Here is a 26258-nt window from a genome sequence, read left to right as displayed (position 1 = left end):
ATTCCTCTAAACAAACTGTATATCATCAGAATATGTTAATTTGGTTGATGCAATTCATTGAATTATAGATGTCACTATATCGTCACATTTGACAGATAAACCAAGAGAAGAACAAATAAAATAAATAAATAAATAAATAAAATAACACGTAAAATGTTCTGAATTCTAATTGAATTATTTTCCTCCAATAAAAAATAAGGATTTTGAAAACCCTTATGAAACAAAAGGTACTATGTTCCACCTGAGTTAGACCCTCAATGTCTGGGGCTTTTAATGTTTTCTGGGGGAACCTTGTTTCTTTTGGATTGTCTTTTTGTTATTGTGTTGAAATTCAGCTTTAGTTGAATGGAACCGAAAAGAGTTTGGCTAAAAACAGAGAGGAAATGTAATTGGGCTGCATTAGAGCAGAGAGAGAGAGAGAGAGAGAGAGAGAGAGAGAGAGAGAGAGAGAGAGAGAGAGAGAGAGAGAGAGAGAGAGAGAGAGAGAGAGAGAGAGAGAGAGAGAGAGAGAGAGAGAGAGAGAGAGAGCGCAGCGGGCATGAGTGCTCCTGGAGCTTTGACAGGAAACTTTCCTCATGTTGCTTCACTCGTCAGTAGAAGCAGAAGCAGCAGTCTGACTCCATCGCTTCAGTTAACTCTGAAATGCACTTGACTGGACTGTGCGACGTTTACGGGACTTTCTCACCCTCTGAAGTCATGGCTAACAATCCTCGATCAACGACAAAACTTTACTGAAGATCAACGGGAGACTTTCCTTCGATAAACTTTGGAATTAAATGACATTGTTTATATTAAAACCTTTACTGGACCTGAGGATGGAGACGGTGTTTTACCTGCTTGCCTTCACGCTGGCCCGGGTTAGTTGGGGTCTTGGGTATTCGGAGTCCAGTGTCCAAACGGGACAGAGAGCGGCCAGCAGACACAGGTAGGATCAAGGATCACTTGTGCGTAAACGTTCACACCTGTGGCTCCATAAGTTTAAGCGTTGTGCAACAATTCACAACACAGTATACATTAGAGTTGTAATGAATGCCTGGGTCAACATAACCATGTGGTTGCTTGAATCTGGGGACCTTTGAACAAACTATGCGATGGTTAAGGACGGACCCATATGAGCAAACTGATTTGTCCACTGATAGCTGTCTTCTTCAGATTTATTAAACCGTGAATGAAACGGCATTCCGTTTTTTTGACTGTAATTTTAAGAGGTGTTTGAAGATTTAATGAACGTTAACTGGTGATTATAATTAACTAATTACATACTATTTAACACAATTTATGATAGAGTGATCTGAGGTTGTAGCCCTCAGGTTTTAACCACTTGAATAACAAGAAATCACATTTAAACCAAATGAATTAGCATTAATTAATAATGAGAAAATCAGCGCCGATAACCCGCATGTTGTTCATTCATAAGTAATACTCAATACTGGAGCTCATTGTCTTCATAAAGATCTCTGTAAGTCTCCATAAAAGGACATTATCATCAGATACTGTACCTTGCAGAAGTAAACGTGCTGTCAGTGTTGTCATTTTTTGGTCAATGTGTTCTAGGTGAGTGCATGTTCTTCACAGTGGGGCCCCACAGAATGGGAGTGATGGGTGGGTGGAGGAGTGTGGGGGCTGAGCGCTGGATAGGGCTTACAGGGCTTACAGATATTTACTGTTTCAGAGCCCCAAGTGAAAAGTTCTCAGGCAGCGCAGAATTTTTTAAAGCACCCCCCCTCAGTCTCAGCCTTGTTTTAGTGGAATACATCATTCTGACAAGCAGTGTTTTCCGTTTAAGTAAAGGTAAATGGTCAGCTCTGAGGGTATTGATAAACTGCAGGGATGCAGAATATTTGGGCATTATTCATCTGAAAGATTTATAATGTGTTTTGTTAGATTTTTTAGACTTAAGGTCTACACCACTATATTTGTTTTTGTTGCGCTGATACAACCCCAGTGTGTTTTAGTTTCTGCCCTCTCCCCCAATATGATATATGATGACGGCCCCCACATCTCTTTGAACAGTACAGTTCAGCTTCTAATGGAATGAATGAGGAACTTTCGGCTCATTGATTGACTTATTATGTGTGTGCATGTGTGTGAAAAAGAGGTCACAACAGACTGCTGGAGTAAATGAAGGACAGAGCCTGTACCTCGCACATGTGTTCTGTGTCTGCTTGTGTGCCTGCATGTGTTTGCACTTAGCGTGTGTGTGTGTGTGTGTGTGTGTGTGTGTGTGTGTGTACGTGTGTGTACGCAACGCAACACAGACTTCTGGGAGTTGAGCCTCTGCAATATGAGATTCTGTCAGGTTTCTCTCCACATCAGAGCTGCTACTGCTGCCTGAGTCACGATGTGTGGATGGCTGACCTCCTTGGTGCATGATGAAGCTGAACTGTTGCCGACTGTGAATGAGAGACAGTGGGAGGTATACAGAGAAGGGGAATCGAGGGAAAGCATGGAGGAAAAAGAAGGGCAGTGAAACTTAGTGAGGTTTTAAAAATGGAAAGATGAAAGGAAAACGTAAATAAGAAACTATACTTAGTAAAAAATAAAATGATAAGTGAAAACATGGCAGGAGAGTGCAAAAGAAACAGATGAAATGGGGAGAAACTAAGCAGGCGTGACAAGAGAGGAGGGAAAAGGGAGGAAAGTCCAGGAGGAGCAGCTTGAAAAGAGAAAAGACAGACTGAAGAAGAGAAGAGAGGGCCCGGGGTCTTAACATGCCTTCCCCCTGCTGAAACCAGTAGGCTATGAAGGAGTCAGCATGACTGCTCTGTGACAAACACAATCAAACACCACACACACTCACACAGCGACGCATCGGGGAGAAGAATGCGCTGGCCCGTGGCAGAGCGGTTTGCCCCTCTGACATCTGTTTGAACTCAATTGATGTGTTTTGACAGATGTGTGAAGTATTCCATAAGTGATAAAGGCTGTCGAGTGAACTGAAGACATCCAGCAGGGGTCTAATGCGGAGGGCTCAGGAGGACCCAGAGCGGTCCTACACATCTCCTGCCAAATGTCCGATCTGCACGTCATCCCATCAGCTCAAGGCAGTGACGGGGAGAAAGAAGGAGCCATGTGTTTGGGGTTAGACGCAGGTGGACTGCTGATGTGTGAAGGCTCACGTGCAGTTTGAAGGATGAGACATCTGAATAAGATACAGACATGTCTGTCTGTCTGTCTGTCTGTCTGTCTGTCTGTCTGTCTGTCTGTCTGTCTGTCTGTCTGTCTGTCTGTCTGTCTGTCTGTCCGTCCGTCCGTCCGTCCGTCCGTCCGTCCGTCCGTCCGTCCGTCCGCCCGTCCGTCCGTCCGTCTGTCAGGAAACCACTTTTTTTTCTCCTCAACTTTAGCATTTGGTAAGAGGGGCCATACGAAGACTTGCACACTCTTCTCTGGTCACATATTGTCGCTCTTCTACAATAAGCTGTGTTTTGATTGTTTTGTGACCTCTGCCTTGTTGATACAGGTTACAGTGAGACAGGAAAGTTGGAGAGTCAGAAAGGCAAAGACACAGTCTTGTCTGTGTTCCTGAAGTTCAGCAGAGCTTGTCCACAATAGTGACACACATATTACAGCACCACATCGTGTGTCTTATATGGACAAAATCTATAATATTTAACACAATTTATCTGATTCTGTTTCCAACTTTGTGCTCACAGTTTGAGTCAAGCCCTTTCCTGTTTAGTGTCACAATGCCTCCATAGACAAAGGCAGACCCATTAATTTAGTTTTTTTTTTTTTTTTTAACCCAGTTTGATGTGAAAGAACTCGCCTGATGTTCACAGAACCCTGACCTCAACCACATTCAGCAACTTCAGTGTCAGACTCGCCCTGACCGTTTCCTCACACTGATCCTGCCCTGTGCGGAAATAAAAAAGGACTTTCTTTTACTTCCTGCCATTTTTTTTTTACATTTCCTGTTTCTTTTAGGGTCTTACTTGACAATGCTCTTGCATTGCATTCAGGTGTTTTTATTGTTAACGAAGGGAGGTCAACTTTAAAAAAAACAACAAACAACAACTTTGATTTATGTCTTTGGCTTGAAAACTTGCTGTAATAATTTTACTCTCATGAAATGTTAAAACACACCTGGCTCGCCCCAAACTGTTGGAATATCTTTCTAAATAATAAATGTCTTCCTGCAGTCTTGGTAGGTCTTTAATTTGGTGATGGAGCTCAGAAGAGAGGGACACCGTTTGTTGTGATCTGATCTTCCTCCTATTGGCCACGGCCACGTGTCGTCACGTCAGCGCTGCGCCCAAGGTGTTATTTTCTTTACTTCTGTGCAGCGTTCATTGACAGCATGCAACACTTTGGGCTGTGCTCAGCTCGGCACGGTGCAGATAGGCTCTAAGTGTCCGCCGTATCCTATCTGAAGACCCTCAACATTCCAAGAAGCACCGTGTGTTTCCAAGCATTACGACTGTAACAGGATTGTCTTTGTCCTGACAGGACTTTGGAAAGACTCCAAATTTACTTCATGTGTGTGATTTTCTGCTTTCTGCTAATTAGAGAAGTAAAGAAATCTCATTATATATGGTAATGCAAATGTGGGAAGAGGGATCCTTTCAGGTTAGAGCTATTGTGACCTAATTACCACAGTTCCCAGCATGCAATTCACCGGAAAAAGCTTTTTTCATGTTGTTAGGTTAAAAGTACAGAACAAAGTTGAATCCCTCATCTTAAATGATAAATAGAAAACATGACAAGACATTAAACCACAAAACAAATTTGTAGCAGCAAATAAAATCTTACCTGCTTTAATAATCTTTACTATTTTAGTAACTATCTGGCCTTCAGCGGACTTGTTTTTCAAACGGACACCACTCCATAAATGGTTGGAGGGAGCACCAAAAACACCAAGCGCAGACCTCTGTGCATGATTTATCTCAGCACTCATGCTAAAGCACATGGCAGTATCATGGACGTTCTCCATATATCTTCGTGACCGCCAGGCTAAACAATCAGAGAGAAGTTTACACAGCCACACTGTCCCTTGATGTTGGAACCAGTCCAAAGGGAAAATGGTGTGTGTGCTAGAAACTGCATTTCAAGACAGCGCGGAGAGATCGTAAGAATGTGTGTCTGCTCCCGTGTGTGTGTGTGTGTGTGTGTGTGTTGGCGTGCGTTCACTCGAGCATGAGTGAGTGCACTCGAGTGTGTAGGCTGTCGTTTGTGACAGTTTGTGTGCTTTGCGGTGTGTGTATAGGGGTATACCTTCACTAGGACATTGGAAGGGTGCTTGACCTTTGGGTCACAGTTCAAACATTAGACACACCCCTTTTCATCCACTCATTCAGGTCGCTGTCGAAGCCTTCCCTTGAAGTTAACTGAAAGATCCTTTAACAATAGGCGCTGTCAAGTGTTTTCTTTGTTTAACTGCTGAACCCCATTTTCTTTCTTTCTCATTCCTTCATTCCTTCTTCCACCCACTTACTCTCTGTGTCACTTTTGTCTCAGACTATTCCAGTTTTACACACAGTTCCTCTTCCGTAGGGCCCATGCAGAGACAATGCTGAGTAAAAGGAACCTGGTATGTGTGAGTTGAGATGTCAGACTGCTACTTCCTGCCTGGCTACGTGAGCGTCTGCTGTTTTATAAGAAGGTGAAATTTATTGGTAAATAAAGTGATGCTCAGACAGGTGCAAACGTTTCAGTCATGCTGAGTTATGGCTCAGTAAATAAGAATAAGACGTGCACAGTGAAAGTTTACTGCTTAGCGCCTGACAAAGCTGTAATGAATTATTGGTCTGAATGTGTCTGCAGGTGAAGGACGTGTGTGTCTTGATTAACAAATGAGTGTCCATGTTAGAATACATTGTTTTTCTTTTTATGTGTTATTGTGAATATTTTTGGAAAAAGAAAAAAAAAAGCAATTTCATAAAACTGCAGACAAGAGAGTAAGAGGTAAATCTCTTGTGGTGGTTAAAACAGGGACTAATCAGCGGAGCATGCAGTTTACCTCAGCCATACAGAGCTTTACAACATGTCTAAGCTCATTGTTTTGGTTTTATGGCCCAACATTTCACTGTTTTGGTCCACTCTCACTGTTGTTTAATAGGCAGCTGTTTCCCACACACACACACACACACACACACACACACACACACAAACACACACACACACACACACACACACACACACACACACACACACACACACACACACACACACTTACTACCTGCTCAGCATTAAACAACAGACAGAAGTAGTGTGCACATTTGTATTTGTTTGCTAATGAATAATGCCTCAGTCTCATTGCTTTGTTTGTAGTGCACAGGAGCACATAATACTGTTATGTGTACTGTTTCTAATTGTTTCACACAGTTCATCTGTTTGACAGCTGATGACTTTCACTTGTAAATGTCTGTTCTTTTCCAGACTTTCAATAATACTGGGAATAACTAACTCAGCCTCAACACAAGTGCAATACTGTCATTCTAGTGTTGGGCTCTTCTTTGTCCTCCATCTTGGATATCTGGAGACATTAAAATGTTGTACATTCTCAGGTGTATGCCGTCCTGACATTGTTTTTTTTTTGTGTGAAATTATCAGGATTACCTAAAACAGTTTCAGTCTTGTATATGCTATCAGTTCATTTTTCCACTTGGATGGATTTTTTTCACCAAGTCAGCTCACACATTTTGATGAATTCACCTCTCAATGGTTACTCCAGCTGTTCTTTATTGTATAGGCAAGTTAACCAGATGTGGATGGTCTCTAACAAAAGCAGTTAGACTTCGTCTTTCAGTCTTTCCATATGTTAAAACGAAACATGGTGTTAGAAAACACGTCAAATAGGATAATTCTCTTGTTAAAGGAAGTAGCACATAACATCTGCCACACATTGTTCTGTGGGAAGCAGCGTTCCTCTGAGCAGAGCGAACACATCGGGTGATGCTGCTCTTAGACATCGTACTTCGAGAACTTGGAATCAATTACCGAAAGATCTGAGAGAAGCTGATGCTTTTAAATGCTTTGTTGCAGGGCGTGAATCTGTCATTCTGAATCTTGTCAATCCAATGAAAAGTCATGATACTTATGATTTAGGGGCTCAAACAACACAAAGGTTTACACTTAAAGGAAGGTTTTTGCTAAAGTTTTTAAAGTTTTATTGTGTAAAATGTACAGGGACCTTGTGTGTAGCTCTTTATTGACTGCTGTGTGTTTGTCCCATAACAGTTACTTTATTTCACACTTGTGAAAAAGATGCCAAGTCTTGTTAACTTTCATTTGAACAATTTCTCTGCAGCTATTTGGATTAATGGGCCTTTATTGGATTACTGTTTGAATGTCTTAACGTCACAGTGGTCAGGGAGAAGGGGAGGGGTAATGTCACCATTCCAACAGGAAACATGTATGCAGGCACACGTGAATGGGAATAACCAACACACTGTACTCTCTTTTTGTGCAGGGCATACGCCTAAACCTAAGCACACACACCCACACACATCCATCCTGGAGTATAAAGACTTCTCTTATGTTTTTCACTGGAGGGAGAAGGCCTGAGTGAATTATGGGAAATACACCAGCGGAGAAGGTGATGTGCACAATCAGTGCGGCTGTTTGGAAGTTAAAGAGACAATTAGATGTTTGCACATGCTGTATGTGTGAAACTCTAAAATCTAAATAGTTGTGATACTGTGCAGAATAGAAATGAAAACAGAAGTAACAGAAGGAGAACAAGCTAGATGTTGAAACAAATGTTTTATTAATATTGAAGAATGATTTGCCTGTTTTAAATGTGATGACATCAACATGTTCAGAGCGAGCACCGACTACATATATCTTATAATTTGAACCAAAAAGACAGCTCGAACCTGAAGTGGACAGGTGGCAGAAAGGACTGGTTCTCATGACAGGGAAAACACAAGGCTTGGTCAGATCATGCTGGTCTGCCCTTGTTTGCACCGGGCGGGGTTGTGTGAGTGCGACAAGCACAGACCTCCTCTATAAGTTCAGTTTTCCTTTAAGTGTTGGTCGGCAGTCGTAGGGGCATCCATACGGCTCCTCTCTCAGCTGCCTCAGTTTTATTAGGTCATTTAAAGGCGACACAGTATCCACACTGAATGCACTTCAACACAGCTTAAACCCATTCCACATTTCTCCCATTAAAACCAGTTCAATTAATCAACAGAAAACAAAAGATAGGGAAGTAGAAAAGGAAAATTAACTGTTCCCTATTACTCCTCGCAATGTTTCAAAAAGGTTGTGACAGGGTCATGTTAACCAGTTCCTGCTGTTGACATTATTTGATTCTATTTTTAATCAAACATTGGGTTTCAGTGTTTGATGACTTTATTGAATTTTTATTGTATATGTGTTGCCATGCATCCACATCTGTGTCTGCTCAGTCTTGAACCAAAGTGTGAGGGTTGTGTTTATTTATATGGGACACAGCGCCTGTTCGCCATCAGGGATGATGGGATGTGAATGTTGCCAACTGTATGTTTTATCTGCTGTGTCTGTGACCCTGAGAGTCACTTAGTCGGGATAATGGATTGGCAGAGCTGTCTTACTGAATCATAGTGACTTAAAGCAACACATTGGGACTGCAGGAGAAAGAAGCAGAGCTATTTGATTTATCACCACTGTCTTATTTTAAATAGTCTTGCTCCCCTCTGTATCGCTCCAACTCCTGATGGAGATTTTAGATTGGCGTTCAAAAACAAAAACTCTCAGTCCAAAGCACACATTAAAGTGTAACAAGCCCTAGTGCAGATAGCTCAGACTCAAACCATCCAATGGCATAATAAAACAGAGATCACTGCGACGAACCACAATACTCTGGAAACACATGATGGGACACACAGCTGTGTTTGGATGGACTTGTGTTACCAGATATGGTGGCAGAGAGATTCTCTAAATCACCAGCCATCCAAGCTATAGAAACATTAATGGCAACTACACAAACCACAGAACAGAAAACTGTAACACAATCATGTGCATAAATAGAGAAGGGTGTTTGGATGACTCTGAGAAGTCACAATTCTTTGGAAGAGGCGTTAGAAAACTTTGTAGACGTATGAAAAACAGTTGACTTCAGCTTGAAAACATTCACATGTGTTTGATTTGGTGGTTGTGGTGACTCCAAAGGAACATGATATGCTATATACAAAGTAAGCCACATTTCAACAGTGAAAAGTGTCTTCATCAGACACCAATGTTCAATCCATGTTTTTAATTAAGTAAGGACCCCGAGAACCCATAATGTCTTGTTTTGAGAAGATGTAACTATTCTACTCGTCGTATGACCTGAGAGCTCACACTGTTTGAGTTAAATCGAGATGGAGCATTCACAGTTGCCATTAGATTTACTCACATAGACGGATGTTGATTTCTGTCTATGCATGGGTCAAGTTGGCGTACACACACCAGCAACGCTCTCAGGGTGGTCTCACCCAGGCCAGGATCTGAGAATACTTAACCCCAAAGGCGGTTACATTTGATCAGTGTGGACAGTACTTGGGTACCGCGCCAGAGACCACCTCTTTAAGAAGCCTCAGTCATGTACCCGATGTGTGTACTCGAGAAGGATGTGAACGCAACCTTGCTCGAACAAGGAAGTGGACCGCGATATGGCGTAATTCTAAATGGCTCCCGCTGCTTTAAAAACGGTTGTGCCTGTGTGAAATGGGCCTGTTTTGTCCTCTGGGTAGCACGGCTGGAAGTCAAAAGAGGGTTCTTTGTGGCTTCTCGGAAATAACAAAAACATCCACAGTTAGCAGGTTGGGCTCAGCCGGTGAGTGGTTGCCATGGTTGCCACTTCTTTTTCTGCTCCTTGTCGGATCTGAAACCAACTACTATGTGCAACCTGCTCTATCGGACTGTGTACATACTCAAGTGTACTCAGGCATGGAACGATGTTACTTATATTAACGCAGCCCAGCTGGGGATGACAGAGGGGGTGGGGCACGATTAGGTATGGTACGTAACAATCTAATGCCTCATGTGAAAAGGCTCTTTCACACACCAACTGCATCAAAGATAAATTCAAACTTACTAGCAGCTAAATTATGAAAAGTAAGCATTATCAGCTGGATGTTAGCTGATAATTCTTACATAATATTTTTTTATTATAGGAGGGGGAAGACATGCCTGCTCTGGTCATGGTAAGTTCAGGTGCTGTCTCTTATTTATGCAGGTAAAATCCATGGGGAAATCAAAATCGACTTGTGGCTTTGCCTATAATACTGTGCGATTTATTTAGTCATACGACCAAAATGTCAAACTCGTGTGGTTGGGAGCAGCTGATCAGGCAGTGATTTGCCTTGGTGTACACATCAGGACTTACAACATGCAATAGGGCTGAAATCACATAATGTACCCTGGGCTTAGAGCTTCATACAAATGATAACAACTAAATATATTGCGACTGATAATTAAGGCAGACTGACCTGTTCTGTTTTGGGCCTAACAATATGATAAAAAGAGATTGGCTTGTGCATTTGTATTTGCATAATGTCATCATAACTCTGGTAATTTACTAGTTCTGCCATCCGTTCCTTTTGTTACCAAACCAAATAACAACAGAATATAACATCAATTTTAAAATGTCTTCATTCTATGTGCGTTATTTATAAAAGCTCCATAGATGTAAGAAAATACTCCACTGTGCATAAAATATACCTCAACACTGAAACTGAGAAAATGTATTTAACATGCATGTCTTATACTGTAGGTCAACCAATCCTTGGAGCGTTCCTCGTGATTGTTGAGGAAAACCTTTTATGTAGAATCTGACAGTTCATTAGTCCTGTTCACTTTCCCACGTACAGTAGCAACAGGAATAGGGGGTCATGAGGAGGAGGTCATCAGGGACAGGGGAGGATCGAAACATGATAAACTCTTTCTGTCAGTCAGACCAACTCTGGAATGAAGGGGAGGATAACAGTCTTAGGGGAGCAGTGGAGAGGTGTAGTCACACACAGAGGAGGAGATGAAAACAAGCTGTGAGGAAGAGAAGGAGATAATAAACATGGACAGGGAATAGACACAGATGGAGAGGAATGAATTAAAAGAAACAGCAAGTGTGAGATGGAAAGAAAGAATACCACCCTGACAAGGAGGGCCAAAAAAAAGAAAATTGATTGAGCTGCACGGAGAGCAACAGAGAAGAAGTGACATGAAAACTGACAGAAAGAGGAAAGACAGACGGACGGACAGAGAGGGAACCTGCTGATGGACTTTTCATCATGAAGGAACTCCTTGTATGCTCCAACTTTTATCTGTCAACCGACTATAGTTCGGCTCGGATGAATGCAAGAGTGACACTAATTGGCCATAATAGCCATCGAGGGAATAGCAGGGGTTGAGGATTCTGGGTAATAGGAAAATGATGATAGAAAGCAACTGAAGGACGTCTGTGTCTTAAACCTATCTGTGGTTCTGATCATGAAAGATATCTGGGGGTCAAGGCAGGTCAGAAGGGATTAGGACATATTGAGAAGCATGTAGACATTAAGTAGTGTGTGAGAGAGTGTATGTGTTTCTTAAAACTGTCCCTGTGCATGTGGACAATTTTCTTTTGTGAAATAATCATAGCATTAACTGCACAGTTTATTTTGTTTGACTTAGGGTATACATTGAGAGCTGCTACAATCAACAATCAATACAAATATTAATACAAATATGATCAAATATATTTAAAAAAGTTTCTGACAAACCCACAGCAACAGACTTCTGTCTTTAGTTTAAAAAAAAAAAAGCTCTCAAAACTCCACTTTGCAAAACCAGATCAGCACTAAAGGAGACAGACTTAGAAGCTTTTGCTGCTATCATGTCTACCAGCAATGACCAAGATGGCCGAGGTGGCCTCACAGGATTTGGTGGACAGTATAAAAAAAGGTACTTCAATGGGAGAGAATATTCCACTTATGTTTGCCAAGTTGCCACTCCATCTTGTTCAGTGCTTCTGGATCTATAAAACAGCAGCACATTTGCTTCTCGTGCCAAACGCAAAGAATTAGCACACAGCCACTTTTTGTATCTGCATGCATTAGTTTTCCAGCTGCTCATTCACTTTTAAAATGAGCTCTCAGAGCTCTCATCTATCCAGTGCTGTTGGAGCGCTGTTTTAAAAGTGGACTTTGATCACAAAAAAGATCAGATAAGCTAAGTCAGCTAATACTGTGGATGGGATGGTTGGTCAACTACAGGCTTCAGTTTTGGTCAACCAGGTCTGTGTTCAGACTTTTTTGACTAGGATGGCCTAATTGGGTGGCATTTGTGTTCACACATATACAAGAAGGATTTCCATTGAATTACTCCTAATTTCACTTAGTAACAATTTAATATCCTTACAGACAAACTCCTACACACTGTCGAACATGCAAAGATACATTGCTGTGTACCAAAAGCATTGTTTGTGAATTGCAAGTAGGAGAGTGAGCAATAGCTTTTACATTTATATTTGCTCATTCTTTTTCTACACACTTGTCTAATGAAATAGATGTGCAATATTACTGTTATTATTTAATTAATTATTTAATTTAATATTTTTATTTTTAAGTACTTAATAAACTAAAATATGCAACATCAACATTTAAAGAAAACTACATGCAGCCTTTTTCAACACAGCCAAACTGTATTTTTTTTACTCCCACCCAAGTCCCGCCTCTAACCGGGCAAATAGCCGATCATAGTTTAAGATTTTGGGGTAGCAGCTGAGGTGATAAAGATTTGAAGGGGGGCCCAATGCCCTCCTGGTCAACCTTCTGGACACGCCCATGTGGTCAACCCATTACAAAGGATGTATGATAAGTTGATAAATCAGTTTGAGTTAAAAGCAGTCTTTATTAAAGTCTGGACACGGCTTGTATAGTCCTATAGTGAAGTCCTTATGCTCAGGTATGCAAAGTTCTGACTCGCTTTTTACTGTAGTTAGCATATCCTGTATCCCCAGTGTATCATTAAAATCAGGAGATTTTAATGCAGATTTTTCTATCGGAAGTGTGCTAGCTTTTGTAGTCCAAGTAGTTTTACCCACAAGGCTTTTCACCTGTCATTTATCTGTGCATGGTAACAGTCTGTGAGGACTGAGGATTAAAAAGGGCAGAAAGCAGTCTGCAGTAATACAATCCTGAAACCTGTTGCTAATGATTTAATGATGATTTGGTTTTAATCAATGTCTAAAAATGTTTTTTTAGAACCAACTACCTTCTTGCTTCTCAAGTCTTTTGTCTGACTATAAACAATGAAGCAAAAAGAAGTCATGTCTAAAAATTGGCTAAACAAGATGCCCCCAAAATTAGTCACTCTCGGGTTATGAGTAGAGTCATTCATTAAATCATTCATGTAATCTAAAACAAATATTATCGATCCACTTGGAGTTTTAAACATGTTAGTGGTATCATTGTAAAAACAGAAAAAAACACACTAATAGTCACATTATGGTAAAAGACATAACAAGTAAAGGTGGTAATACTTTTTTGTATTTTTTAGTCCACACTTGTGTAGTGTAAAATGAAAGTCCCCTGTTGGTAACATGTGCGTGTATATGTGTGTGTTTGTGTGTGCTAGTCCTTCTGGTTGATGTTGAGTTTGGGAGGCACACAATGGCACTTACCAGTAGCCTCGTGTTTAATTCATTGTCCCATGTTCAGCAGCCAAAGTCCTTAAAAAGAGGTGCACAGGGTTCAAATCTGACCTGTGGCTCCTTGTCATTGTGCATGTAACCCACACCCACACTCTCTCTATCCCTGATTTCTGACACTATCTGATCGATCTCTCTAAAAAAGCCATAAAAGTTAAAAAATAAATATTGAAAAAATATATTGCCACGGGTAGATGTTCACATGGATATGCAGTTTAAAGTCTTCAAGAATATGTAAGCATGTGTGTGTGGGTGTGTTTGTGTGCGTGTGTGTGTGTGCGTGTCTTTTTGTGGGTTGGTTAGTGTTGAGTTTGGGAGGCACACAATGGCAGCCATTGTTAAACTCATGCAGTTATCCTGAACCGATCAGACATTTGTGCAGGGGAACAATTTCTCTTGAAAGTTGTACAGAAATATAATCAGCCCAGGGTTTTGAGATATTTATCTCAAGCCTCACAGCGGAGCCGAACAATCAAATAAGTGACAAGAATCTAGATTCGTATTTTTTCAAGTCTCTCTTTTTTGCCTGGAGACAAAGAGCAGCAGCAGAGTGTATACTGAGTGTGTACGTGTGTGTGTGTGTGTGCGTGTGTGTGTGTGTGTGTGAGAAGGCTGCTATGTTTATGTCAACGCCTGACTCTTTACTCAGTGAAAACTGCCAGGCACCACAAAGTTATTCATCCCCTTTTTCCTGCGTGTGTTATTTTATAGGAACTGGTGTGCCTATGTGGTGACACGCACTGTCAGCTGTGTGATGGAGGATGGAGTGGAGACATACATCAAGCCAGACTATCAACGCTGCACCTGGGGCCAATGTCCTAGAGTTGCGTGAGTATCCGTCCCATCTTCGGTATTTTCTATCTCCTCTGTTACTGAAATACAATCTTTAGGCGATTCAATTTAACTACAGCAACTTCCTGTCTTCAGATTCCACAGAAGTATGAATCCTCTTCTCATCCATCCTTTCCTGTCTTTAGATATGGAATTTATTCCGTTCTTTTTTTCTTTCTTTCTTCTGTTTTGTTTCCAGTACAGACTTGTCAGGAAGGTGTCAGGTTATGGAATCAGAATTGGTTTTATTGCCAAGTACATTTACATATATGAGGAATTTGTCTTGGTGTATTGGTAAAAAAAGTAAAAAGAAGGCTAAACAACAAGTACTTAAATAAAATAAAATATGAGAAGCAATTGCCAATGTATAAAATACACTCACTTGGCTCACTGACTCACAACGGCTCACTTATAGGCAGATCATCACTACAGATTTAATGCCCTGGATTTGGCTGTTTGAGGCGCGGGATAGCCTAGCGGTTATGTTGTGCGCCCTTTATACAGTAGCTATTAGCCTCAGGTTCAGATCCAACCTTGGCTCTGCTGCCTGTCACCCCCTGAATCACTCCTCCCAAAGTTTCGCGTCTCTCGTCATTGTCCTATCCAACATCTTCAACAAAAGGATTTGGCTGTTTATTCTTTTACGCTAGGTTCTGGTCTCAAACACGTTACTGCGGTCGAGGTTCAATTTGCCTGATGCAGACCAAAGGGAATTTGATCATACAAACGTTGGATTGAATTGTGTTTGTGTTGTGTAACTTTTCCAAATGTGGATGCTTTCAAGGCAGCATTAATCAAGCACTCCTGATGTTTTACCTCTTTTGAAGCCTTCTCCAGTTTTGACCCTGGCCTGGCTGCTTGATCCCCATGCCTGCCAGAGGCCTTGGCCTAAACCTGGACTATGCTAAGAATGAGGCTGACAGGGGTTCCAGGCACCACAGTCTAGTCTCCCGTCCTGTAAAAACAATTTCTTCTTCTTGCGCTGTCTTTCTTTCTTTTATGATTCTCCTCCCTTTCTTACTCTTTTCCTTACTCGACAAACTCCTCCCCCGGCGGTCTTTCCGAGCCCTGTTTTTGTTTTTCCTCCAAGAAGACGTTGGATTCCTTTTTTTCTCACGCTTTCAAAGGAGGCAGCTTGAAGATGAAATCTTTTCTGTGGCACAGAAAAAGGCCTTGCAATACCTGCAGTGATGTTTGTGGGCTGGCAAAAAGGAGAGCGGTGTGCTGAAGGCTCCCAGTTAAGGCTTGTTAATGTGCTTATGAGGCCACCGTAAATCTTTATTGAGACTTCCGGCCAATTCTGGTTTATTTATTGCATTGTTGTTCACACAGTAAGTCTTTTCAGCTGTAGAGGTATATGACACATACAGAAAGTATCCCAAAACAAAATACTTCACTTGTCATTTGAATAGTTCACAGTCAAGCTAAGAGATAGTGCTGCGTAAATGTAGTTCATAATTGTTTTAATATCAGACACGAGTAACATCTAAAGTTAATAAAGCTTATTCCATCCATAGTTGTTGATTTGATGTTAAATATTGGCCATCCCAAAATTCAAAATTCTAATTGGCTATTTGTCAGAAGTGGGACTAATTTTCAAATCAACATCTTGGTCTGTGTTGCAATAGGCTGCTAGTTATTTTCTGTAGATGTTGATGAAACATATGTTCTAATCTTCTTATATTTTAAATTGTAAGTAAATTCTTTGCAAGCAATTCTTCAAACTCCTGGACAGTTTGAATGCAATTTCGTCTGACTTTGGACAACATCATGTTGAGGTCTTAAAGAGTTAACCTATGAAAATGTGTATATGTCACCATCCACTTTTATGACTTAGAAGTAGAGGGTGTAAATCAAAAAGGTAAATAAATGAAGTTGAATCGTGTGTGTGTACATTTGCCACCCTTGCATAAGTCAGGGCCCCAGTTTGGCCACCCCATTAAAAAGTCTGGACACACTCCTGCTCACTGAACATAAATATTAACAGTGTACAGCAGTCAGACACCACTAGGGGTCCTTCACATGTTCACACTCTGAATCCGATATGTCTTTATGATGATCTGATGCAAGTCTTATAAAGTCAAATAACAAAGACTGTTTTCATTTCATCCTCAGCTACCGGACATACAGAAGGCCGAGGTACAAGGTAGCTTACAAAATGGTGACAGAAATGGAGTGGAAGTGTTGCCATGGTTACTCTGGGGAAGATTGCCAGGATGGGCCAAGGGGAACCACAGACACCCAGGTCCATGGAGGTCGACCCCGGGTCTCACAGGCGGGCTACAACAATGGGGGTGGACAGAGAGAAGGTAGAGTGTTTAAAAAGAGATCCAGTAACGGCAGTTACACAGAAGAAGAAATATTGGAAAAATGTGTTTGATTATAATCCAGTACGACTGCTGACTTCACTTTAAACATTTACTTCATAACATGTAATACTCATGAGTAAACTGTTTGCTTCTCATAAACATTATTTGACAGCAAATATTTTATCTGCATATTGACTTTTGTCTCTTGTCTCTAGGTGACAATGAGAGGATCAGACAGCTGGAGGACACGGTCCGTGGGCTGACCAAAGACCTCCACAACATGCAGACCACCATTCATGGCATGAACCAGAAACTGTAAGTAAATATTGTTCTAGATAAATCCTGTAAATGTTTCAAAGCATGTAGTGTGATCACATGCAAACCAGAGCTGTCTACATACATGCCATGTGCGAGTTTTATGGGTTAAAGTTTTAATTTATCCATTTGCATTAAGCTTTGTATCATTAGAAACCTGATAGTATGTTGTGCATCCCGCACTTATTTCCACCTGAGACGGGACAGCTCTGTGTTTCTTTTCTGAAAAGGTGCCGCAGATGACTGAAAAATTGTCATTTTGTGTCATCGGAGGCTGTTTTGGTCATTAGGGGTGAAACTGAAGCTAAAGACATAGAGATCAGTGGGCTGGACATCACTCCCAAAATCAAAACTTAACGTCATATTATTTCTTGAAAGCTATGTTAACAGGCTCTGTGGAGGAAGCTGACAAGCACAGAGAATAGCGAAAAAAAGTATGTTTCCACTTCGTTTTTGAGGTCTGGTGATCAAATCGGATGTTTGTGGCTATCTCTAGAAGCCACAATATTGTGGTGAGCTGGTTGCTGTCAACAAGCAGGCCAGACCTGCGAGGACTATTTGGACGCTATTTCTTATCGATCAGGTACCAAGGTTATCCAAAACTTATCAAAACCTTTATCCTTCTTCTATGTAGGCCTGGTCTGAATGGGGCCATTGTCCCAGCGGATTCAGCTCAGCCACACATGAAGGAAACCATCAACAGCATCCAGACTAAACTGGATCATCTCTACAACAGAACACAGGTAAACACTGTACATTTGTTTGTACAGCCTTCATATCATAGAAGAACTGAGACAGGAAATGTTTGTCAGAAAAAGTGGGGAATGAAATGCAGCAAAGTACTAAGGCTAGATTTGAACCCATGGCCCTCGATGAAGGACTTAGCCTTTGCTTATGTGGCACATGACATCACTTTGGCTATCTGGTGCCCCCATATTTATCATTTTAATGCAATCTTAGACATTTTACAATAAGTGAACTTTTTTTTCTGGTAATTTTTTTTCAGGTCCACGACCAGACCCTGCTAACCATCAACAACCACCTTGTGAACGGACGGGGAAATGAACTGGACGGAGGGGTCAAGGGAGGAGGAGGCTCTGGAGGAAACCAGCTGAATACTCTGAAGGAAGAGATACTGACAGAGCTCGAGAGAAGGGTGTCTTTGTCCTGCTCCTCCTGCCAGGTAAAACTCAATATGTACAAATCAAATGTGCAGGCCTCAGGCCCAAACATTGTTCTCCTTTGTTCTCGTTATTTATGCCTATTATTTCTTGTCATAGTTTGTGTAGCCGTAAAATGTATATACTTTGTTGCACATAGACTCCTGCAAGTTATTTCCACTGCCTAAAGCATGACATAAATATTACCCACCTGCAGATGGTTATAAATGAAAATTGCATTCCTGTGTAAACCGCTGCATCAACAAAGAATAAAAGATGGTCCACAAGTATCCCATGGTCAAAACATTATAATTCAGCCGTTTGAAAGGATTGGGAAGTTGAATTAAACATAAAACCAACAGTTTGTGTTGATCTCCATATTTATATATAAATAAACCAAACCCTATTTTAGCTAATTTGGATTCATTTGATGTAATTTGACTTGTCATTTATTGTATTGTCAGTATTTGATTAGCATCACTTCTAATCAAGTCTGCTAACACTTTATTTAAAGGGCTATGCATAAGACTGACATTAACATGATATGACACCTGTGACATTAACTAAGACAAGTCATGACAACTTAACTGTGTCATCTTAATATCTAGTCCAAAGTGTCCCACGTTACTTGAGCTCAAAGACATTATTTATGATCCTGTTATAATGACAGCCAATGTCAACACTCACCACATATGACAGGTTCATGTGATGTTAACAGATACAGCTGAATTGTTTGTTTTAACCACCATGACATACTTAACATTATCAACTTTGCATTAATGATGACATAATTGACCGAATGACAGTCAATGAGAACATTCATAAATATCCTTAAAGCCTTCTTCATGTTAATGACAGTTTCATATCCATTTTATCCATATCCCTTTACGTCTGTTAATTCATCACAAACTGTAGGTGTGTAGTGGACATGTGGAAAATGTGCAAAAGGCAAGCTGCACATTACTTGAAATTAAACATTAGATGTTGAATGCTGACACATTACCAAACCGTTCTTGCTATCCCTGTCTCTTGAAGGCAGGTGTGGAGGACCTGAGGCGCCAGCAGCAAGAGGACAGGGAGCGGATCCAAGCCCTGGAGAAGCTGATCAGCTCCATGGACCAGCACCTGAGGCAAAGCCTGGACATCTCCCGCAGTGAGACTGAACACTCTAAGGCCTGCTGCAACACTGTCACTGAGCTGGAGAAGAGGATGACCAATGTAGAGGTCCGCGTCACCACCACAGCTAACAAATGTGACACCATTAAAGGGCGGCTGGATAAAGAGCTCGCCGGGACAGGTGGAGGAAAGGGAAGAGTGACAGAGGACAGGTTGAATGGCAGACTGAGAGAATTGGAGAAGAGGATGAATAGTACAGTGAGGAAGACAGAGCAAAGGTGCACTAACACCGGGAACAACATGAAGGACAGCGTCCAGAGAGATGTGACACAGCTGCGCAACATGGTCCTCAGCCGGCTGGATGACCACAGCTTCAAGATCGGTAAGATAGAGCTGGATGTGGCTGTTCTTGGTGATACTGTCACCGACCACAGTAGGCGGTTAAGTCAGCTGGAAAACATAACAACCTTCCTGGACAGAAGGCTAACCTCGACCTCAAACATGTGCAATGAGACCTGCGGACCTAATGGGAAAGGTCGTAAGACGGATGATACTGTGAAAACCTTACAGTGGAGAGTTGTGGCCAACCAAGAGGAGATTCAAAAGTTTAACACAAGGTTAAAAGATTTGTCTGTTACAGGAGACTCGCTTATTGACAGAGTGATCGATTTATCAAACGATGTCAAAAAGATCAAGCATTTGACGGGGGAGAATGGTGAGAATTTCAACCGGATTTTCACTGAGGTGGAAACATTGGGGCGTGAGTTGGAAGACTGCTCCATTTGCAGCAGTATAGAGAAAGACTTGCGTTCACTCACTAACTCCACCAGCATTGGCCTCAGCAAGTGCCAGGCAGAACTAACAGATCTGCGCAGGAAGGTCGACTCGGGAGAGTCTGTCTGCTCTCAGGTGTGCTCCAACCTTCAGGAGGAAGTAGGCCGACTCAGAGAGGAAGTGGAGGAGTGTACAGGGCAGTGTAAAATCAACATAAATGATCTTAAGAACCGCCTTGATGGTCACGGCGTCCATACAGGGAGGTTAGGAGGCGATCTGAAGTCAATCCAAGGAGAGCTAGCTGGGGTCATGCTGACATTCAACTCCATCAATGACACTTTGAAGGGCCTGGGAAGAACTGTACAGAGGCATGGAAACACTCTGACTGACCTGGCCAACACCAAGGATGATATCATCTCTGAGGTAAGATGATATTGTGATGTTGAAGTAGTGTTTTCTTTTTGCAACCCTTTAACTGAACTAATGTCCCGTCAATCTATAATGAAGTCTAACAAATCATTCTCCTCTTAGTTGTATCAGTAACAACCAACTGCAAACATTTCCTTCTTAGCTTATTTTGTACTTGAATATATCTTCATGCCTAGAGAGCAAAGTCATATCTGAAATTTTAGCAACGCTGACTTGCATCTTTTTTTTTCTTGGTGTTAGGATATCAAGAGTCTTGGAGCTGTTAAACTAATTCGAAAGATTAGTTATTGAGGCCTATAAATATATGGAAAACTTTATGTCGATCCATTTAGTAGATCTTGATGAAATCCAGTCTGGACCAGAGTGGTGAACCAACGTACCTCAATGTATAAAGTAAAGCTCGACCGATTAATCACCCAGCCGATAATGTTGGCCGATAATAGCATCCTGTATCAAGTGATGATCAATGTAGGCTAATTTTATCACACATACGTATGCACTGATATTACCAGATTTATTCACCAGTTAAATAGAGCATTATGGTATTACACTCGCTGTTCTCTCTCTGGAGTGCCAGTTTCTTTCACAAGTGTTCGATAAATGCATTTAAGGGATCAACACAATTTTTGAGTATATCTATATCAAAATCTATCTCTACAGATCAATGATAAATCCAAGAAAGATATCGTTCCTTATACCTGTATCTGATCCTTTCCTTCCCTAATATAGATGTTGGCATCTCCCCCTAAAAATCCAATATCGGTCCGGGCCTCGTATAAAGCCAAGCTGCTACTCTGTTGTAAGCAGCAAAAATAAAGAAAATATTTCATAATCCCAATCATTTATTCTATGGCCTCTCTTGGGGCCCCTGTCGAGAAGCTCTGCACTGTGATATGTTGAACTCGACCCATTGAACTAAACAGGAGATCCGAACATCATTATGACAACAATAATGGTCATTTTGTTCTTGATGTGTTTGTTGTTTTATTAAAGCATTTGTACAGCAGCATAACTTTCCTTCATGACCCCAGAAACAGCTTCAGTGTCCGTCAAACATTCCTTTTGGTTATTTTGGCAACCGTCTTTTGACAAAATATTATAGTAGTTAGAAAAATATTTGAGCCTATTGCAAACCCTGAGTTCTTGACAGACATGGTTTAGATTATATGCTTACATATTTTGTGTGTATAAGATACAATAGGAAAATAAATCAGAGCATAGGTGGAAAAAAAGTTTACTTATATATGACCACTTTTCAAAAGAAACCTTTCCAAAATACACACATTAACAAATGTCTACATTCTCTACAAGGTGGACAATTTGCAGAAGGAGCTGACCGAGCACGTCGATGATTCAAATATTAGATTTGGCAGTCTGGACAAAGAGATCCAAATAATAAGGAGCAACTTTGTGACAGAGATTGGGGAGTGCCGGCGCTCCAGCGATGGCCTGGACCAAAGACTCTCCAAGCTGGAAGGACTGTGTGGACGCTTTGACTCTTTTTCAGACAGCCTGGAGAGGATCAAGGAGGGCCTGAGCAGACACGTGTCTGGGCTGTGGAACTGTGTTAACGGTCTCAATGTCACGGTGATGTCTCAAGGAGACCTTATCGACGATATCCAGAACGTTCAGCTGGAGAACGTCCACTCCAACATACACAGGCTGAACTCCTCAGTGGTGGACTTGGTGAAGGAGTTCCACAGTTTCATACAGCAGGACTTCATGGGTGAGTCGCAGAGGACAGAGGGCATGAGATTTATCTTTTGGATTAGAAATAGCGCTCACTTTGAGGGAGGCAAGGTCAGGGGAAAATACAGAAAGAATCCAGACTGTGTTTCTGAGAAGCACTCACTTAAAGAGCCTATTAAGTCTATAATCCTTCTGAAAGGGGAGTTTAAGTAAACATCAGGGTGAAAGACACATCACTACGCACACCAGAAGATATATTTGAACTTTCTTGGCTTAAACTTTGCATGTATTTTTAGAATCCCTCTCAGATTTCTCCATTACTGGTGAAAAGGATTTTCAGGAGTGTCTTTTCCAGCTGTGATGTCTCATAAAGTTTTTTTTTTTTTCTGATAAAGGTCCACCTGGTCTTACGGGCCCACGTGGGGAGAAAGGGGAGCGTGGACCCCAGGGACTTGTAGGACCTCAAGGAAGGGTGGGACCTCCAGGAAGAGAGGGCAGGCAAGGAGATGTTGGACCCCCAGGTAAAGATAACAAACTTTCACTTTGAGTTATTTGATTAAACATAGGTTAGCCATATTAGCGTTATCTTACATCTTTCTCTGCACACTTAAAGAATAATAATGAATCTGTTAACAGCTAAGATTGATGGTTCATAAATTTTTATCCTTCATCTTTGTTCTCAGGTCTCAGGGGTGAACAGGGTATGTGATGTTCTTATTATCAAGATAATCAATAGAGCTGAATATGTTTTATCTTCTATTCCATATAACTCATACTTTTTTCCTCTTGTCTGAGATCAGGTCATCCAGGGTCCGACGCCCACGTGCCACGCCTCTCTTTTTCTGCTGCACTAACTCGCCCCATGAGGAATGCAGGGACTATCGTGTTCAATAGCGTCTTTGTCAATGAAAATAACGTCTACAACCCCAAAACAGGTGAGCTTATGGTAAAGAAATCAAATGTAATGGTTTAAGAAAAGCTCACCCTTTGCTCTCCTTTTCTGGACTTTTTTGCCCCTCGCTCCTTGGTTTGTTAGACATGAGACCAGTTACTGTATCACATCATACCAACAGGTGTTGCAGCGATGGAAGCGGGCAGGAGAACTGGTTCAGATATAACTGATTCTTCCAAAAAAGCCTCTGCATGTTTGTAATAAGCTCCACAAGCAAGGACATGTTAAGACTTGGATAAATAATGGAGATGCTTTCAAAAAATGGAGAGAGGTTAGAACACAAAAAGTTTTGCGAGACAGATTCAGAGATGGCTAAACACTGAAGCTTCAGTGTCTGTGAAATGGCAACCTGCATGAGCATCAAAATGAACTTGCCTTTATTCAGTTGTAGTGGTGAATCTAGAGAATCCAGCGATGAATACTTCAAACTCTGTCATTATAACCTGACCCTTTATATTTGTGATGTTTCCATACATTCAGTTCTTACGTAAACCAAAATCTATAATCAAACTGACAATCAAACTACACAATTTAAAGTTTTCATTGTTTCCTCCAGGTTATTTCACAGCTCCTGTGAGCGGAAAGTACTTTTTCAGTGGAATCCTTACAGGCCATAAAAACATGAAGATAGAGGCGGTGTTGTCCAAGTCTAACACTGGTGTGGCCCGAGTGGACTCAGCTGGGTATCAGCCTGAAGGCCTAGAGAAGCCAATGGCGGAGGCAAAACACATCCCTGGAGCTTTGGCTGTTTTCAATATCATCCTGCCCATGCAGGCGGGAGACACAGTCTGTATCGACCTCGTCACTGGCAAACTGGCCTACTCCTCTGAACCTTTGACCATCTTCAGTGGGATGCTGCTGTACGAGACCGTGTGATTGGATGAAGTGTTGTTGTAGTCAGTCGGTCTGGATAAAACTATTGGATGGATTGCATTGTGTTCGTCTGCTGGACTTTAGGAGACAGATGGACTTCTGAACAGTCAAACAGACTTAAATTACTGGACTGGATTCATTCAGTGTAGAGAGATTTATTTTATACTTTACTTTGTGCTAATCGGGAAGGGAAAAGGTTCCTTTTCAACCACAATCATTGTTTGTGTATCACAGTTTTTGCAAAAAGCCATTGTGTTTTTATTTCAGTACATGTTTTGTTAAAAAGAAACACACTGCAGGGTTATCTTATTATTCCATATAATGCAGTGCTATAAACTTGAACTCTTGACTAATTACACCAGATTGCCTTCAGCTCTCACATTGGTGTACAAAGGAAATTCTGTAAGCTGGGAAATGATTGGTTGTTTTTTTCCTTACTTTTTGTACTATCAAGCCAGTTAACATCATGTGTTCAGAGGATGCTTTCATTTTCCTTTCTGATAAAGTTTCATTTTTACCCGTTCATTGTTTCACTTCCCAGAATAATGGTGCTGGATGCCAATCCAATTTTTTTTAAACAAACAGTGATATAAATGGAGGAGGTCACAGTCCAAACCACTATTCTTAAGAAGGAAATGCACAAATGAAGTCACTGACAGTTCAGTTGAATAACCACGGGATTTTATAAATCACACCACAGCACAATAATAAGACCATTTTAGGACATGACTTCTGCCCAGAGACAAAAAGTAGGCTGTAGGATTGTCATGGGGAAGAGTGGGGATTTTTTCTGTCCTATTAAGGGACATCTAAACCTCTTGAAGGATCAAGTACTTACGGCTATAAACTGTTACTATCTTACAGTGGAATCTTTATGCAAAGTTAAAAATAGCAAATAATGAACCTAGTCATCCCCTTTCTTTATTTCAGTTATCCTGAGTCTTGCATGACTGCACACATCTCCTGCCTTCAGAGAAGTGTTATTAAAGGGTCTCTAGAAGAAATAGTGTGCGTGATATCAAGCTTGTAAATATTATTAAATGGATTTAAAAAGGAAAATTGCACATTTTCTGCAGAGACAATACAGCTGATGGCCACATAATATATTATACTTAATGTGGAAATTATTCATGAAATAATGTCTGCAAATTAAGTTTTTGTGATACAATGCAAAGTGTTTTGTTTTTTTAAACTTTTACTCTGTAAGGTGTGAAACTGTATTTTGATGTATTTTTATGGATTATATGACATTGAAGGAATGTACATATTTGTCAACAGTCTTCCCATTATAAGCTGTATGAGTCACCACTTCACATTACTAGGTACTGTATAAATTTTGTATGATTTGCCACAAGTATGCCTCAAATACAGTATTCAAATTTTACACAGCTGGTATCAACCTTCTCTGTTTTATCTGGATTGTTTTCCTTTATGGAATGAGCAAGTATGTTCCAGTTTTTACCCAGTTTAGCCGAAACTTTTCGACTTCACTTATTTAAACTGGCACTTTTTGGCTTTCACAAATACACACAGCTGGATGCTCTTTTGTTCCTGGCTCAACTCGTCTTGGCTCCCGCTCTTATCTCCTCTGGGGCAAAAACACTTCAATGAGTTATTTGAAAAGAAAGGCTGCACTACAGTGACACCATGTGTTTAGTTTTACTACCTGCATGGCTGTGATGTTTCTGCTGATCAACCTGAGGACTTTTAGGAAGTCTTTTGAAATAAAGAGGCCAGTACTTCTATTCTTTGCATTCATTAGGCGTCTTATCAATAGAGATAACAAGGGTGCTTTGAAGCCTCCCTGCACTCAATAGCTGCAGTTCTACTCACTGTCTCTCATACTCAGACAAAGTCTTCTAACACTGTAAGGTGATCCATGCAGTGGCGGTCAAGGGCAAAGAACAGGTAATTCTACCTATAGGCCTAAAGGATGTAAGGATAGCCCACGTGGTAAAAAAATAAAAGTAGTAGGTAAGTATTCTGTGGACCCTCGGAAGACCAACAGCTTCATGGGGCTAATTGGGGTCATAATGAAGACTCAGCAACCCAGTGCTCAACAAGAATGAACACAAGGAGGATTTCTGAAAGCTGTCGAAATGTGGCGTTTATGGAACAACATGTGATGAGAGATAAGTAGGCTAAGTGTTTATTTTAAACGTTTTAGCTGTAGGCTACTTAATTAGTAAAAAATAAATGTGTTCTTTTCAAAATATTAGATT

At 41.0% G+C, this 26258-nt stretch overlaps 1 protein-coding gene across 2 annotated transcripts; it reads left to right on the top strand.

The window, feature by feature from the left end:
* Positions 1-574: 574 nt before the first annotated feature.
* On the top strand, positions 575-25420 carry emilin1a (elastin microfibril interfacer 1a). Of its 2 annotated transcripts, none has more exons than XM_079353328.1 (12): positions 575-925; positions 14300-14416; positions 16535-16728; positions 16944-17043; positions 17678-17786; positions 18050-18226; positions 19239-20516; positions 21834-22248; positions 22607-22732; positions 22895-22912; positions 23012-23146; positions 23720-25420. In XM_079353328.1, the coding sequence occupies exons 1-12, from the start codon at positions 777-779 to the stop codon at positions 24037-24039; spliced, it is 3138 nt and encodes a 1045-aa protein (XP_079209454.1). In that variant the 5' UTR covers positions 575-776; the 3' UTR covers positions 24040-25420. The 2 variants fall into 2 exon arrangements, with proteins under 2 accessions (XP_079209454.1, XP_079209455.1); XM_079353329.1 differs by lacking the exon at positions 575-925 and adding an exon at positions 9805-9921.
* Positions 25421-26258: the final 838 nt, after the last annotated feature.

This window comes from Symphodus melops (assembly GCF_947650265.1).
Source record: "Symphodus melops genome assembly, chromosome: 1".
Lineage (NCBI taxonomy): Eukaryota > Metazoa > Chordata > Actinopteri > Labriformes > Labridae > Symphodus > Symphodus melops.
The sequence above is the reverse complement of the archived record's forward strand: the minus strand, read 5'-3'. Positions and strand labels throughout refer to the sequence as shown.